The sequence below is a fragment of the Oncorhynchus mykiss genome, chromosome 28 (assembly GCF_057628025.1).
Source record: "Oncorhynchus mykiss isolate SJ-2025 chromosome 28, ASM5762802v1, whole genome shotgun sequence".
In the NCBI taxonomy this organism is placed as follows: Eukaryota; Metazoa; Chordata; class Actinopteri; order Salmoniformes; family Salmonidae; genus Oncorhynchus; species Oncorhynchus mykiss.
Genome location: NC_143049.1, coordinates 14290427 through 14308635, shown reverse-complemented (window position 1 = coordinate 14308635; position 18209 = coordinate 14290427). Strand labels below are relative to the sequence as shown.

General features: G+C 42.7%; 1 protein-coding gene across 4 annotated transcripts in view; it reads left to right on the top strand.

The window, feature by feature from the left end:
* Positions 1–2655: 2655 nt before the first annotated feature.
* Positions 2656–18209, top strand: part of LOC110508588 (acid-sensing ion channel 1C) — a 195319-nt gene continuing 179765 nt past the window's right edge. For 2 of the 4 annotated variants that reach the window (XM_090225436.1, XM_090225433.1), the window contains exon 1: positions 2778–4356. In XM_090225436.1, coding sequence (XP_090081562.1) covers positions 3802–4356 — 555 coding nt within the window. In that variant the 5' untranslated portion in view covers positions 2778–3801. Of the gene's footprint in view, positions 4357–18209 lie in introns of all 4 variants that reach the window. The other 2 variants (XM_021589208.3, XM_090225435.1) reach the window with 2 other exon arrangements.

Below are 18209 nucleotides of genomic sequence, written 5' to 3'. Positions count from 1 at the left end.
TAAAACCAGGATTCAAATTGAGGTGTGCCATAGGCCTACCTTTTATTAAAGAAAATGGCAAAAAGCACAGGCCTACCCATTATTAGCTTAAGAGCTTGAAGAAAATAAAACAGATCTAGTAATATAAAGTGATATTTAACAGCACTTTGGTCCGCAATGCTTTGTGCTAGAAACAATGCATATGGGGATAGCATTGGTTTGTTTCTTTGTCATTGAGGCTGATCTACAACATTCTATAGCAGAGGAAACAAAACATGTACTTTGCTCGGAAAGTAATCTAATTCTGTCACTATCAATTGATTAAGCTATTCACTTTCTGTACAATAGAAGATGTTTAAACCCAGACAGCTTTGAGGGAAACACTTGTGACCTTGTCTCATTGGGCTACACCACAGTAGAAACAGTAGCCAGCAGTTAAAGCTTCTGCATCGGTAGTAGACATACTTCCAGGCTTTTTCTTCTTTGGACTTTATATGGCGATTTGCATCTAACTTCCATAGTTACCATGACGACCGACCGAACTCAGTTCATATTTCAATCACCCACGTGGGTATAACCAATGAGGAGATGGCACGTGGGTACCTGCTTCTATAAACCAATGAGGAGATGGGAGACGCATGACTTGCACCGCGTTCAGCGTCACAAAATGAACTGACTTTTATTTTAGCGCTTGGCAACGCAGATGCTCGATGGCGAGCGCGAGCAGTGTTGGTGCAATAATTGAATAACATGCATGTTTACATTTATTTTGCAACGCTTGCGCACGCGACATGAGCGGTGTGGTCAGCATGTTAGGGAATAACACATGTAGGGTGTAAAGCCTTATTTGCATATTTCCCAGGGTGCCTTTCGAGTTACCCACCCATGACTGTATTTCTTAGTGAGAGAGACATTCATTTTCTGTCCTGAGGCCTTCACCAAGTGACTGCCTAAGTGAATGTGTTTAACTTTAAAAGTAAACCCTTTGTGACCATATATTATACTTGTCAGTCTTTAGTTATGGCCGAGTTTTCCCCCAACATTGTGGTCTGAAAATCGTGGCTCATGGGCCATATCAGACCTGCAAGTCACAATTTGCTGGCTTGTGAAGTCATTTGAAATTCCTATTAAAATCCAGCCATAGGGAGGCTTTTCAACCATTTAAACGTTTTATCGCCCACAATCCGCATTCAGAATGATTGCCATGGTGAAGAACTTGTCAAACATGTCTACCTAATCCATCTTAACTGGAACGGCCATCTCAGTGACAGGTGCAATAAGTCCAACCAATTACAGATTGGATTAGTTTAGAAAAATGTCCGTTATTTATTTTAGATCAATCAATGTGCAAGGGAAAACATAGATATTAAAGCAAACTATTCTAAAAATGGGAAATACGATGTGGCCCCTCCCGTGTCTTTTATTTAGGTAATTAATGGAAATTAACTCAACACATTCGAGTAACAACAGCACTGGTGTAAATGTAAATCCCACTGGCGTTAAACCCACTAGAATCGACTCTCAGATATAGCACTCACAAAACTTTTTTCATCAACACTGAGATTTTAACACCCGCATATTTGCTGTGCATGGATCATGTTGTCTCCTTCACTGAATGTTTCCAGTTAGCCATTTCTATGACGCCAATATCAGTTTGACATTGCTTTCTTCCACAAGTTGATGGACGAGTATTTTTAGAATGATCTCAAATCACACAACAGACAACGTTAGTATCGAGGGTTGGTTGCTATGCTGTGAGTGTGAGCTCTTGGTTAGCAGGACGCGATATTGATTTTATCCTCCCGGGTTGCAGTCATATCCTTGATAATGTTTCTATTGTTATGATAATGAGGCTTCTCAGGGCGAGTCAATGAGTGTTAATCTTGTTTGCTCTTAAAATAAATAAAAGGTTTCTCTCTAGGATAAGGTGGAGTTTCAACCTTAATGAAAAGGCTGAGCCCATTATTATTGGTAAAGCCTGGAAACCCTAGATCACATTTAGTGAAACAATCAACAGAGAATGACACCTCCAGGGGTTGGTTGGTTCCTTGGCCCGATGGTGACAATGAGCTCTGGGGATATAGGACCCTTCAATACTAACTAACCTGTCTACACTTTAGAAAAAAAAGTGCTATCTAGAACCTAAAAGGGTTCATCGGCTGTCCCCATAAGAGAACCCTTTGAATAACCCTTTTTGGTTCCATGCAGAACCCTTTCCATAGAGTGTTCTACATGGAACCCAAAATAGTTCTACCTGGAACCAAAAAGGGTTCTCCTATGGGGACAGCCGAATAACTCTTTTGGAACCCTTTTTTTCTAAGAGTGTAACAGAAAGTAAATGGCAACCAATGTGTTTGGTTCGCTCTCCTATTATAAGAAGAGACCAAAATACTATTTTAACCAGAAGAAGATCAATGGATTCAGTACTTCAATGTGTGGATCGTTTGTTTGACTTGTAAGTGAAAATTATCAAATCGAGACACATTCACATTCGCCTTGTAAAGATTTAGGCTCTTGCAACCACATCCCCACTACAGATAATTCATTCTCTTTGTGGTTATGCATTTTACATCCATATCAACATGCAACCTGTGGCATTCCCATAACACAGTAGGAGCTATCACGTGATCACAGATGACAAACGCAGACTGTTAGAACGCATTAGAAAACCATAACACAGTGAAGTTCGCAGCAGCACAGAGTGAGAGACTCCCCCTGTGCACACAAAAACTCAGCCAAAGCAGCCATTCGGCAGAAGGATGAATCCTGACTACTAAAGAGGTAGGGAGCGGGGGCGGGGGGAGAAAGAGAGCGAGAGAGAGTGGTGGGAGGGAGCAACAGCAGCAAGCAAGCGAGCTCGGGAAAGAGAGGGAAAGGCTGGCAGACCGCAGAATATAAACCTGTATGTTGAGATCGGGAGAAAAGCTAGTGGTGTTGAGCAGGTTTTAGATGCTAGACTGGCATCAAGAGGTGCATGGGCTTCCCTGCTAATTGTGGATGAGAGCGGAACAAGGTAGATACCGTGGAGGCTACCTACAAACACTGGGCTTGTCTGTAAACCACACAGGAGAGGTGGGTTAGTGGGAAGTCAATGACCCCCCTCATCATTTTCATCTGGGGAAAAGAGAGGAGAGAGTGACAGAGAGAGAAAAGAAAGAAAAGGAAGGTGGCAGTGAGGGATAGGGGGCCATCGCTCTCTCTATCTCTCTCTATTCTTTCCCCCCATTCACAAATTCATTGCATCCCATTATCACTGCGATGTAGTGGCGTTCATGCCAATTGGAGGAGGAAGGGTCCCATTGACTGTTGAGGCTGAACCCCTCTTCAGCCCTACGCAGCCCTTTTCATTACCAATCCCCATCTCTCCCTCTCCTCTCCTCTCCCTCACGCCCGTCTGCTGTTTTCTCCCGGTTGTTCTTTTCATTGTCCATTTCACACTGCTCAGAAGGCATTCCCTTTTGGGTAAAAGTGGGTGTTTCTGGAGCTCATTGTTTGGTTCTGCTACAAAGACAGCTGAGCGGGAGCGAGAGAGAGAGAGCGCCACAGAGAGAGAGAGAATAGAAGAGGAGCCTGAAAGAAAAGGGGGGACATGGGACTACATGGAAGAACTGACACCCACTGGAAGAGACATTTTAAAAGCATCTGCCAACCATTTTAAGATAGCGGTTAGATTTTTCCGCTTGCCGCTTTATTGTTGGAATAAAAGCCACAGGCTGCGGAGCCAAAGCACTGGCGACTGGTTGGTTTGTGCTACATTCTGTTGCTAAGCAAGTCTCTCTAACCTGAAGTTCTTGTTGAGGATCACTTACCCAAACTGCAACCATGAAGGGGGACTCGGAGGAAAGCATCGAGAGCATCCGGCCTTCCAACCTGCAAGCCTTCGCCAACATGTCCACTCTACATGGCATGAGCCACATCTTTGCCTACGGGCACATGACGTTTCGCCGCTTCCTGTGGACGCTCTCCTTCCTGGGCTCGTTGGCCTTGCTTATGCTGGTGTGCATGGACCGCGTCTCCTACTACTTTGAGTATCCCCACGTCACCAAACTGGATGAGGTGGCAGCACCCAACCTCACCTTCCCTGCTGTGACCTTCTGCAACCTCAACGAGTTCCGCTTCTCCAAGATCACCAGGAACGACCTGTATCACGTGGGGGAGCTCCTGGCCCTCCTGAACTCCAACTACCAGATAGCCAACACTCACCTGGCTGAGCCCGAGGTGCTGGCTGCCCTCAAGGATAAGGCCAACTTCCTCAACTTCAAGCCCAAGCAGTTCAACATGACAGACTTCTACAACCGCACGGGCCACGATATCAGTGACATGCTGCTGCAGTGCACGTTCCGGGGATCGGAGTGTTACCCATGGAACTTCAGTACCGTGAGTCTCTTCCAATCATGTCTGGTTATCCGGTTTGGGGTTTGTTGTGCGTCATCTCTCTGGGTTTATGCTGTGTTCTTTTCCAGACTTAACAGAGTTTGGATTTCAATGGTTTTAGCTATGTAGTTTCTATGTTAATTGAGGCTTGAGAGGAATACCTCAAATCTTTATTCAGGGAACGTTGAACTCATTTGCCCTCCCCATAGAGGCGGAAGTGGACAAATGAGTGTTTGCATTGACCTATTGTGCTCTCAAGATCCACATAAGGCTACTGTTGAGTAGAAATGGATTGTCACAGTAACTTTAGAATGAAACCAACGCTTTGACGCTCGTGTTACAGACAAGGTACAGTGACTCACACTGGACCTGCCGTGGTGTCGCTGTGCTGAAAGTTGTACATGTTTAAAGGTGATCCAAAGCCTAAAGGGGAATCCAGAATTGGACATGATGGTCACATTGATAACATCGTATAGATAATTTAACAATGGCTAGGTGTAATGCTATTATTTTGTACATGGTAGGCTACTGTGAGAGAATCATTGGTTGTAGTTCAGGCAACTCTAGTGGCCTCGGTAAACAACAAGGTGAGTGGAAGATGGATGCCTTGCAGACAGTATCTTTCATTCCTTTAAGCTGTGGTTTCTGTGAAGGGAAGGAAGGATACATCACTTTTCCCATATATTTTAAAAGCAGGAAACACTGAAACATCGGGCAGTGATACAGAAATGGCTTAAAATACTCTGCCCATGAGGTGCAGAGTATCAATCTACACACATTACCCCATAATGACAAAATGAAAACAGTATTTTTCATCTTTCTGGTGAAGTCCACAAAGCAGATATTGCATGCAAATGACAATTACATGATCTGCAGCATGGTCAAGCAAGTTGTTTTCAACGGTTTACTAAACAACTACTGATTTAGAACCACTGAGTTACTGCAAGTCAGCACTAAGACAACAGGAGCACTGCCTCCTCGATTCCAGCACCATTTCAACTTAAACATTTAAACATCCTCAAATCAACAGTGCTAAATACAGTGCATTTGTAAAGCATTCAGAACCCTTCCCTTTCTCCACATATTGTTACAGCCAGGATTACAGGATTATTTTAATTTTATTTACACACAATACCAAATAATGACAAAGCGAAAAGAGGTTTTTAGAAATACCTTATTTACATACGTATTCAGACCCTTTGCTATGAGACTTAAAATTGAGTTCAGGTGCATCCTGTTTCCATTGATAATTCAATTGATTGAATATGATTTGGAAAGGCACACACCTGTCAATGTAAGGTCCCACAGTTGACAGTGTCATGTCAGAGCAAAAACCAAGCCATGAGGTCAGAGGAATTGTCCACAAAGCTCAGAGAAAGGATTGTGTCCAAGAACAGATCTGGGGAAGGGTAGCAGAAAATGTCTACAGCATTGAAGGTCCCCAAGAACTCAGTTGCCTCCATCGCTCTTAAATGGAAGAAGTTAGGAACCACCAAGACTCTTCTTAGAGCTGGCCCCCAGGCCAAACTGAGCAATCGGGGGAGAAGGGACCTTGGTCAGGGAAGTGACCAAGAACCCAATGGTCACTCTGACAGAGCTCTTGAGTTCCTCTGTGGAGATGGGAGAACCTTCCTGAAGGACAACCATCTCTGCAGCACTCCACCAATCAGACAACCTTTATAGTAGAGTGGCCAGACAGAAGCCACTCCTCAGTAAAAGGCACATTAGAGCCCACTTGGAGTTTGCCAAAAGGCCCCTAAAGATTCTCAGGCCATGAGAAACAAGATCATCTGGTCTGAAGAAACCAAGATTGAAGTCTTTGGCCTGAATGCCAAGTGTCACATCTGGAGGAAACATGGCACCATCCCTACAGTGAAGCATGGTGGTGGCAGCATCATGCTGTAGAGATGTTTTTCAGGGACTGGGAGAGTAGTCAGTATCGAAGGAAAAAGATGAACGGAGCAAAGTACAGAGAGATTCTTGATGAAAACCTGCTTCAGAGTGCTCAGGACCTCAGACTGGGGTGAAGGTTCATCTACCAACAGAACAACAACCCTAAGCACACAGCCAAGAAAACACAGGAGTGGTTTCAGGACAAGTCTCTGAATGTCCTTGAGTGGCACAGCAAGAGCCCGGACTTGAACCCAATCTAACATTTCTGGAGAGACCTGAAAATTGCTGTGCAGCGACGCTCCTCATCCAACCTGACAGAGCTTGAGAGGATCTGCAGAGAAGAATGGGAGAAACTCCCCAAATACAGGTGTGCCAAGCTTGTAGCGTCATATCCAAGAAGATTCTAGGCTGTATTCGCTGCCAAAGGTGCTTCAACAAAGTACAGAGTAAAGTGTTTAAATACTAATGTAAATGTTTTAATATATTTGCAAAAAGTCTAAATGTGTTTTTGCTTTGTCATTATTGGGTATTGTGTGTAGATTGATGAGGGGGGGGGGGGGGGATGATTTAATCAATTTTATAATAAGGCTGTACGGTTGCAAAATGTGGAAAAATTCAAGGGGTCTGAATACTTTCCAAATGCACCGTATATATGCAAAGTAGCAGACACTTTTATCCAAAGCAACTTAGAGTCATGTGTGCATACATTTTACGCATGGGTGATCCCGGCAATCAAACCCACTATCCTGGTGTTGCAGGTGCAATGCTCTACCAACTGAACTACAGAGGAGCTCATAACAATGTAGATATTGGATTAAATAGTGCATGTGCCCTTGGCAGCAACTCCCAATAGCATTGCCATTGGGTATTTTGTAGTTGTGTAACCTAACCAATAGTAAGTGGTGATTATTATGTACTCTTTGACAACTGGCTAAATGATTTATGGAATATTTGTTTGAGAAATTCTGATGTAAAAACATTTACACTGTGACCAAGATGAGCATTATGTTACTTAAAAATGTTTTGTCATTGATGACAGCTACTCTGGTACATGTGATACATATAGCAGGGTCCAAAAGTATTGACATCCTTGATAAAGATTACTGATACTTTTCAATACCTCACCTTGCGTGGATAATGGCACTGAGCCTTTTTCTAAAATGTTTTATGAGTGGGAGAACACATTGGGAGGGACATTAGACCATTCCTCCATACAGAATCCTTCCAGATCCTTGATATTCTTTAGTCTGTGCTTCAAACCACAGGTTTTCAATGGGTTTCAGAGGTTGGAGCCTTGCTGGAGTTGAGGCAGGAAAAGAACCTCTCCTTCAACGAAACCCTCGCCCCCAATGTAATATATATATATATATATATATATATATATATATATATATATATATATATATTTTAGAAAGCTCATATTCTGAGCTAGCCCTTAAAAACGTCTAATTGACTCTGAACAACCCTTTAACTGGAGCAGAATATGGACAAATATTACCTTAGCATCCCATAATCCGAATAATTAACTTATACATTTTAAGTTTGTTCACAGGCTGTATTTAACACCAAGGAAACGTTTTATAATGAAATTGGCCCCAACGGTTCACTGTGTAACCTAAATCAGATAGGCACATTATTTAATATGATGTGGGAGTGCCCTGCAGTTAAATGCTTCTAGGGCAAAGTTACAAAATTCATTTCAAAGTGTATGAATTTAAAAATTCAATGCTATGCATCTATTATGTTTCTTAACAGTGATAGCCCTTTGAATCTCTCAATCAGAAAAGATTACTGGCCCAAGATGGCAGCCACCTCACTCCTTCCCATTTAACCAGTGGATACAATTACTATTAGAAGTTATTATAATAGAATTAGGGTTGGGAGGCATGGAGGCACTGTTTCTGGGTGCTTGCTCTCCAGGACATGTATAAGCACTCGGTGTCAAAGGAAGGCCAAGAAGATCATTAAGGACCTCAGCCAAAAGTGCTCTATTTTCATGTGTATCATGAATGGTCCACCATCCAAAGGGCGTACAGCCAACTTGATACAACTGTGGGAAGCATGGGAGTCAGCATGGGCCAGGATCCCTGTGGAATGCTTTTGACACCTAAAGGGGGTGCAACTCAGTATTAGGAAGGTGTTCCTATTGTTTTGTACCCTCAGTGTAACTCAGTATTTTAGTTATTTATTTTATACAGTCATTTTTGCTCATCTTCATCCAGGGTGTCAATAATTTCGGGTCCCACTGTATGTATGAAAATAAGGATTTGTGATTCATCACATTGGAAATGTTTTTTGCATTTAAAATGCCTCATCACACATAGGACCAACTTTACAAAATACAGCCAAAAAAATACAACGAGATATAGCAGAATGTCTGCGAGTTAAAAATCCCTTTCCACTGTTACTATGACGCATTGTATTTCAATCTTGCTTGTATTGATATTCCGTCACATTCCATTATCCTATACCGCCTACCAATAACACGGGTACTACTTTGTTCCTTTTTTTTAAATGATGGGACTAAGTTCTTCTATTGAACACAGTTCTCAAAGGAGTTTATTTTGATCCGGTGTGAATGAAAAGAACTCTCACCCCAAGTCAGTAAGCTCATGACTTGAGGTGTCCTAAATCTCATTTATTATTTTAGGCCAAATATAAGCACCCATTTAAGTCAAAATAAAGCTGAGATCTCACCAGATGATACTTTTAGTACCATCAGATGGTCCGGAAATGGAGACAGCGATGAGATGGGTGATGGAAAAGGAAATTAAATTGAAAAAGCTTAGTTTACAATTTGGGGCCTAAAATGATTTTATATCATTTCTCAATGATGTCTGCATATTATTACCTGGATTTAGGATAATCCTAGTGCTACAGAAATGTAATAGTATGGTTCCTTATTGATTTATGTTGTGTTGGTGCTGCCCCTCTATGCATCTGAGGGAGAACTGAATGAGGAGTTGAAACAGAAACCCTCTATATTAGTCCAGATGATATAATAGCACTGTAGACCCAGTAGCTGTATATAGTAGACCCAGTAGCTGTATATACAGTAGACCCAGTAGCTGTATATACAGTAGACCCAGTATCTCTATATACAGTAGACCCAATGGCTGTATATACAGTAGACCATGGAGCTGTTGTCATGACGTTGGCCTCTTTGGGTATAGCAAGCCCCATCCCCCTCTCTCTGCCTCCCCCTTGCCTCCTTCAACTAGGTTGCTGTGGTCAGAGAGACGTCGTAAATTCCTGAGGATCTCAGGACACACAGTATGGAAAGAGTACATTTTCATAGAGAACAAAGGAAATCCTTCCATCTCACAGAACTTGAGGTTAAAAACAAATGTCATGTTCCGGAGAAAGTATAAAAGATCGGTGAAGAATCCAGCTACGAACTGGTCCGTTTGTTACAACTTGGGGAAGCTCATGGGAGACGGTGTGGCCACATTACCATAACACTGTTTATGTAATAGCCTCAGATATGAGGTTTACATCTAATTGTTGTATAAGATGAATGAGTGAGGATGATACTGTTTGTATAATTGTGTAATATGATTTTGGACTGTTTAATGAAGAAAAGTACAATTCCCTTTTGATTTGAACTAAATCAAAGGACCGCCCCTGAGCCCAGTTAGGGCCAGACATCCTGGACCGCCCCTGAGCCCAGTTAGGGCCAGACATCCTGGACCGCCCCTGAGCCCAGTTAGGGCCAGACCTCCTGGGACATCCCTTTTTCGGCCCTTCTGAATAAAACCCCCACTCGGGTTTTCGATCAGCAGACCGAGGTTACCTCAATTACGAGACGGCTAAAGGTTGCAGACCATGTTTTTCTCCATTAGGAGGACAAAGGTTGTGGACCATTGCTGAATCTTTTAACCATACCACGTGGTTAAACTCTTAGACTATCGATACCGACAGAATAAGAACAAGTCTTTGATATTACTTACTAGTCTGTAGCTAGGAATTCGGTATCATTGAACGCGAAGAACGACAACCACTGAAACATCCATTCTATAATGAAACTAATGAATGTCACTCTGAAAAATCCACTCTAACCACAACCGAGAGAGAGCTAGAGAGAGACGGACAATTCTTCAAAAGAAAAACTTTTCACCAGCAATCAAGACGACACACTGAGCGTAAATATATATATATTGATTGCAATTGTTCCCGAATGAGTGAGTGTTCATGTGCAAAAGATTAATGTTTCAATTGTTATAATTATCACTCTGTAGTGACTTCTTAGTCGACTCCCACTTCTCTTTTGTCTAACAAGCCGCCATGCCGGTTTAGCCCACTAGGGCACATTCTTCTATCATTTCTTGTAACCATATTTACTGTTTGTTTATGCATTAAATAAATGATTTAAGACAATTGATGTATGGATGACTCATAGTGAAGACTGGGTTCGTGCAGATAACCAATAATTTACGACGTTTGGAATGAGACTAACGTGAGGTAAAGTAAATAATTCATTAATTCGAAGACTAATTGATCAGATAAAATATCTAAAAAGTTATTTTAGGAAATGATAACTTTGTAATCTGAATATTTTTCCTTGGTGCCCCGACTTCCTAGTTAATTAGTTACGTGATTAATCAGTTGATCGCGTAATACTAATTACAGAGAATCTTTGATAAAAACTAAGTCTTCAATTTAATAATAGTAAAGACACGACACTGTATATACAGTAGACCCAGGAGCTGTATATACAGTAGACCCAGTAGCTGTATATACAGTAGACCCAGTAGCTGTATATACACAGTAGACCCAGGAGCTGTATATACAGTAGACCCAGTAGCTGTATACACAGTAGACCCAGGAGCTGTATATACAGTAGACCCAGTAGCTGTATATACAGTAGACCCAGGAGCTGTATATACAGTAGACCCAGGAGCTGTATATACAGTAGACCCAGGAGCTGTATATACAGTAGACCCAGGAGCTGTATATTCAGTAGACCCAGGAGCTGTATATACACAGTAGACCCAGGAGCTGTATATACACAGTAGACCCAGTAGCTGTATATACAGTAGACCCAAGCATAGGGTCTGTTTTAAACTGACATCTACATTGTTAGTACTTTAAGATAATGTGAATAGGGTGGTGATGTGAGGTGTTGGTTCAGGGAAATGCTCAGTTTCTCACCCAATAGTTTTGATCTACAGTACATTGCTAGGCTACAATAAGCTGCACAAGTTTTAAACTTAAATGGTTGCAATTTAGTACTGTGCCTATTCGTCCTGTTAAAAACCTCTCATATTGATGGTCAAATTAAAATATTTACAATTAAAAACTAAGTAGCTGAACAACGACGAGATGGCCTACAGGGAGGAGGTGAGGGCCCTCGGAGTGTGGTGTCAGGAAAATAACCACACTCAACGTCAACAAAACAAAGCAGATGATTGTGGACTTCAGGAAAGCGCAGAGGGAGCACCCACCTATCCACATCGATGGGACAGTAGTGGAAAGCGTAGTAAGTTTTAAGTTCCTCAGCGTACACATCACGGACAAACTGAATTGGTCCACCCACGCAGACAGCATTGTGAAGAAGGCGCAGCAGCGCCTCTTCAACCCCAGGAGGCTGAAGAAATTTGGCTTGTCACCAAAAGCACTCACAAACTTCTACAGATGCACAATCGAGAGCATCCTGTTGGGCTGTATCACCGCCTGGTTCGACAACTGTTCCACCCACGACCATAAGGCTCTCCAGAGGGTAGTGAGGTCTGCACAACGCATCACCGGGGGCAAACTACCTGCCCTCCAGGACACCTACACCACCCGATGTCACAGGAAGGCCGTAAAGATCATCAAGGACAACAACTACCCGAGCCACTGCCTGTTCACCCCACTATCATCCAGAAGGCGAGGTCAGTACAGGTGCTTTAAAGCAGGGACCGAGAGACTGAAAAACAGCTCCTATCTCAAGGCCATCAGACTGTTAAACAGCCACCACTAATATTGAATGGCTGCTGCCAACATACTGACTCAACTCCAGCCACTTTAATAATGGAAATTGATGGAAATTGATGTAAAAATGTATCACTAGCCACTTTAAACAATGCCACTTAATATAATGTTTACATACCTTACATTACTCATCTCATATGTATATACTGTACTCTATATCAACTACTGCATCTTGCCATCTTTATGTAATACATGTGTCACGTCCTGACCTTAGTTCCTTTGTTATGTCTCTATTTTAGTTTGGTCAGGGTGTGAGTTGGGGTGGGCATTCTGTTTTTTTTCTTCTGTTTTGTATTTCTGGTTTTGGCCTGGTATGGTTCCCAATCAGAGGCAGCTGTCAATCGTTGTCTCTGATTGAGAACCATACTTAGGCAGCCTGTTTTCCCACTATGGAGTGGGTAGTTGTTTTCTGTGTTTCACCATACAGAACTGTTTCGTTTTTGTTCAACTCTCTTTGTTATTTTGTTTAGTGTTTCTGTTCTAATAAATAACATGAACACTTACCACGCTGCGCATTGGTCCGATCCATCCTATTCCTCATCAGAAGAGGAAGACAATCGTTACAACATGTATCACTAGCCACTTTAAACTATGCCACTTTATGTTTATATACCCTACATTACTCATCTCATATGTATATACTGTACCCTATGCCATCTACTGCATCTTGCCTATGCCGTTCTGTACCATCACTCATTCATATGTCTTTATGTACATATTCTTTAGCCCTTTACACTTGTGTATAAAGTAGTAGTTGTGGAATTGTTAGGCTAGATTACTCAAGGGTTATTACTGCATTGTCGGAACAAGAAGCACAAGCATTTTGCGACACTCACATTAACAGCTGCTAACCATGTGTATGTGACAAATAAAATTTGATTCATAACTGGCACTTTTCCCCAGGCAAGGCCCTCCTTATTGGATTGCTTTGTAGTGTTATTTTGACAAAAAGACCATCAAATGCACCTGCAAGAGCTTTAGCGATTAGGACTGGCTTACATTAATACTGGTACCATTCCAATACATTTCAAGTAGTGCTGCAAAATGTAGCAGAGAAAGATTTTAGTCAAATAGTCTTGAAGCCATTTGATTGCAGAGCAACAAACACATGTTTTGGAAGGTTTATTAGAACACTCTTTCGCTCATAGCATTTATTCTCCTATCGTGAGTGCTTGACAGCAATGGATGGGAATATGAATTCTCTCTTTGTTTGAGAGTAACCTGGTCTATAACCTTGTCCGTTATTTGTTGAATCCCTCTAAGCCATTTTTATGCTAATGGTCAAAAGTAAATTTGGGATTTGACTCTCAGTAAGTACACCAATTATACAGTGTGTAGTTTTCATGAGGTTTGCAAGAATGAGTAGACACTTTATATTGACAGTAATTTACCACCAAACTATCTAGCACATCAGAAAAGAAGGCAGCAGTTGGTATGCTTATCCTAATGTTGGCCTGGTTGGGTTCCTTTTCTCACACTGAAATATTTAATATCAATTGTATCGCTCATCCCTTTCACAGATTATGGCAAGAGATGTGCAAACTCACCCATGTAATGTTTGACCATTGACAAGTGAGTTCAAGTGCCGTTCATGTGAACCAGCTGCTTGTGGTCATCCAGAAGGAATTTTGTGTCTTGAACGTGTTAACATTGTGCTCTCTGTAGAACTTGAAAGGGTAACTTGGCACATGGCTTGGCACATCGCTGTGGGTTTATATGATTAATCCGGGACTATGATTTGGTATTCTGGTGACATTTAACTGAAGTCCTTCATTGGTCGTGAAGTAGTCAACTGTCGTTTCAATTGCTTGTTCCTTTTTTTTGTATGAAATGGAAACATCTTTATTTCCATGTTTGTTGCCAAGCAACACTCTATGCCTTGGAAAAGCAAATAATGGGTAATTGCTATTGTAATGCTTGATTGAAAACACTTGCCATGAAAAAAAAAAAAAGCGGGTTAGGGTAGTTCCCACTTAAGCACATCTTTGTGAATGCACATTTCATTGGGGCTGGTGGTTGAACGCACCTGTGCAATTACACATTCATTCTCAGTCACCATATCTGATCATGAATGATTGTGTTGAAGCACAAAACACTAGGCAAACAAACAATATCAAACACACACTAGAAATCAGGTATTGCTGTGTTTTTAATGGAGTGAGAGAAGCAGCACACTGTACCAACATCATGCACCCCCTGTGAAGAAAAGCATTTGTCACTGTTGGTCTGGATGTCAGAAGAACTACGTACTGTACTGATGCAGCAGTGAGCCGAGTGCTACATTACATCCATCCCCACCCAACAAACCTTAGCCATTAACCCTCCATGGGGGAACAGCTCTGTTGATAACCTGCTGTATTGCAAAAACACTGATTATGCTCAGAACTGTGCATAACTCATGGGAGTCAGTCATGATTAATTATGAAATGATTTACTTCATTTCAAATCAAATGTTATTAGTCACATGTGCGGAATATAACAGTGAAATGCTTACTTACGAGCCCCTAACCAACAATGCAGTTAAAAAGAATAATAAGAAATAAAAGTAACAAGTAATTTAAGAGCAGCAGTAAAATAACAATGGCGAGACTATAAACATGGGAGTAACCGGGTCAATGTGCAGGGGGCACCAGTTAGTTGAGTTAATGTGTATATGTAGCTAGAGTTATTAAAGTGACTATGCATAGAAGATAACAACAGAGAGTAGCTGCGGTGTAAAAGAGCGGGGGGGGGGGGGGCAATGCAAATAGTCTGGGTAGCCATTTGATTAGATGTTCACGAGTCTTATGACTTGTGGGTAGAAGCTGTTTAGAACCCTCTTGGACCTAGACTTGGCGCTCTGGTACCGCTTGCCGTACAATTTTTGGGGCCTTCCTCTGACACCGCCTGGTATAGAGGTCCTGGATGGCAGGAAGCTTGGCCCTAGTGATGTACTGGGCCATCCGCACTACCCTCTGCACTACCCTTGCGGTTCGACGCCGAGCAGTTGCCATACCAGGCGGTGATACAACCAGTCAGGATGCTCTTGATTGTGCAGCTGTAGAATCTTTTGAGGATCTGAGGACCCATGCCAAGTCATTTCAGTCTTCTGAGGGGAAAAGGTTTTGTCATGCCCTCTTCATGACTGTATTGGTGTGCTTGGACCATGTTAGTTTGTTGGTGATGTGGACACCAAGGAACTTGAAGCTCTCAACCCGCTCCACTGCAGCCCCGTCGATGAGAATGGGGCGTGCTCTGTCCTCTTTTTCCTGTAGTCCACGATTATCTCCTTTGTCTTGATCATGTTGAGGGAGAGGTTGTTGTTCTGTCACCACCCGGCCAGGTCTCTGACCTCCTCCCTACAGGCTGTCTCGTCATTGTCGATGATCAGACCTACCACTGTTGTGTCATTGGCAAACTTAATGATGGTGTTGGAGTCGTGCCTGTCTGTGAAGTCATGAGTGAACAGGGAGTACAGGAGGGGATTGAGCACGCAACCCTGAGGGGCCCCTGTTTTGAGGATCAGCGTGGCAGATGTTGTTACCTACCCTTACCACCTGGGGGCGGCCCATCAGGAAGTCCAGGATCCAGTTGCAGAGGGAGGTGTTTATTCCCAGGGTCCTTAGCTTATTGATGAGCTTTGAGGTCACTATGGTGTTGAATGCTGAACTGTAGTCAATGAATAGTATTCACATAGATGTTCCTTTTTGTCCAGGTGGGAAAGGGCAGAGTGGAGTGCAATAGAGATTGCATCATCTGTGGATCTGTTGGGGCGGTATGCAAATTGGAGTGGGTCTAAGGTTTTTGGGATAATGGTGTTGATGTGAACTATGACCAGCCTTTTGAAGCACTCCATGGCTACAGACGTGAGTGCTATGGGTCGGTAGTCATTTAGGCAGGTTACCTTAGTGTTCTTGGGCACAGGCACTATGGTGGTCTACTTAAAACATGTTGGTATTACAGACTCTGACAGGGAGAGGTTGAACATGTCAGTGAAGACACTTGCCAGTTGGTCGGTGCATGCTCGCAGTACACGTCCTGGTAATCCATCTTGGATTACCAAGACCTCGGAGGGCATTTGAATAATCCTGGCCCTGCGGCCTTGTGAATTTTGACCTGTTTAAAGGTTTTGTTCACATCGGCTGCGGAGAGCGTGATCACACAGTCTTCCAGAACAGCTGGTGCTCTCATGCATGTATAAGTGTTATTTGTCTCGAAGCGAGAATAGGAGTAGTTTAGCTCATATGGTAGGCTCGTGTCACTGGGCTGCTCTTGGCTGTGCTTCCCTTTTGTAGTCTGTAATGGTTTGCAAGCCCTGCCACATCCGACGAGCGTCAGAGCAGGTGTAGTATGAATCGATCTTAGTCCTGTATTGAAGCTTTGCCTGTTTGATGGTTTGTCAGAGAGCATAGTGGGATTTCTTATAGGCTTCCGGGTAAGAGTCCCGCTCCATGAGAGCGGCAACTCTAGCCTTTAGCTCAGTGCGGGTGTCGCCTGTAATCCATGGCTTCTGGTTGGGGTATGTACGTACGGTCACTGTGGGGACGAGGTCATCGATGTACTTACTGATGAAGCCAATGACAGATGTGGTGTACTCCACAATGCCATCGGAGGAATCCCGGAATATATTCCAGTCTGTGCTAGCAAAACAGTCCTGTAGCTTAGCATCTGCTTCATTTGACCACTATTTTATTGATCTAGTCACTGGTGCTTCCTGCTTTAATTTTTGCTTGTAAGCAGGACTCAGGAGGATAGAATTATGATCAGCGTTTCCAAATGGAGGGCGAGGGAGAGCTTTGTATGCATCTCTGTGTGTGGAGTAAAGGGGATCCAGAGTTTTTTCCCTCTGGTTGTACATTTAACATGCTGATATTTACAAAAATACATAGTCCGCTGCCCCTTGTCTTACCAGACGCTGCTGTTCTGTCCTGCCGGTGCAGCGTATTACCAGCCAGCTGTGTCATCGCTCAGCCACGTCTCTGTGAAGCATAAGATATTACAGTTTTGAATGTCCCGTTGGTAGTTTAATCTTCCGCGTAGGTCATCTATTTTATTGTCCAAAGATTGCACGTTTGCTAGCAGAATGGAAGGAAGTTTGGGTTTATTCAATCTCCTACGAATTCTCAGAAGGCAGCCTTTTTCTCTGCCTCCTTTTCACGCAAATCACAGGGATCTGGGCCTGTACCCGAGAAAGCAGTATATCGTTTTCGCTTCGGACTTGTCAGACTCGTTAAAGGAAAAAAAGGATTCTGCCAGTCTGTGGTGAGTAATTGCCATCCTGATGTCCAGAAGTTATTTTTGGTCATAAGAGACGGTAGCGGCAACATTGAAGTACAAAATAAGTAAAAAAAACAAGTTACAAACAACACAAATAAACAAACAAAAAACACAAATCGGTTGGGGGCACGTAAAGCGCCTGCCTTCTCTGGCGCCCTCTTACATTCATTGCCCATTTACTTCAGTTGATGCGTTTGTTTTCATTGTGATAGATGTGATTCCCCCCTATAAAAATCTGTATTCAGTGTCATAAGGCTTATAGACGAATATTTAGAGAAATACCACAGGAAACTTTTGATTATTCAAATGCCCTCCGAGGTCTTGAGAGAGAGATTTACAATGCAAAGGATTGTGGGAGGGATGAGCTTTGACCTTGAGTAAATGAGGATGGAATTCCATTAAAAGACTGGAGTGTGATGTGATGGCGTTCAAGTTTACCTTAAAGTAAAAACAAACCACAATTTTCATTGCCAAACTTTCTCCACCCGTCATACAAACTTGCTATATATTATATACAACACACAAAATAGTGGCCCTGACATCTAAGTAAGGTGACACTCTTTCGGTCCTGTTTCCTCCATCTATATTCCCCATAGGGTTTGGCTAATAAAAGGAGGGAAATTGAAGCTGTGCTGCTCTGCAGGGCTAGTCTGGAGAGGAGCGCCTCGCCAGTTCACAGGTGAAGGCTGCTGTGCACAAATCGATTTGCTTTGGCTTTTGTGACCTTCCTCTTT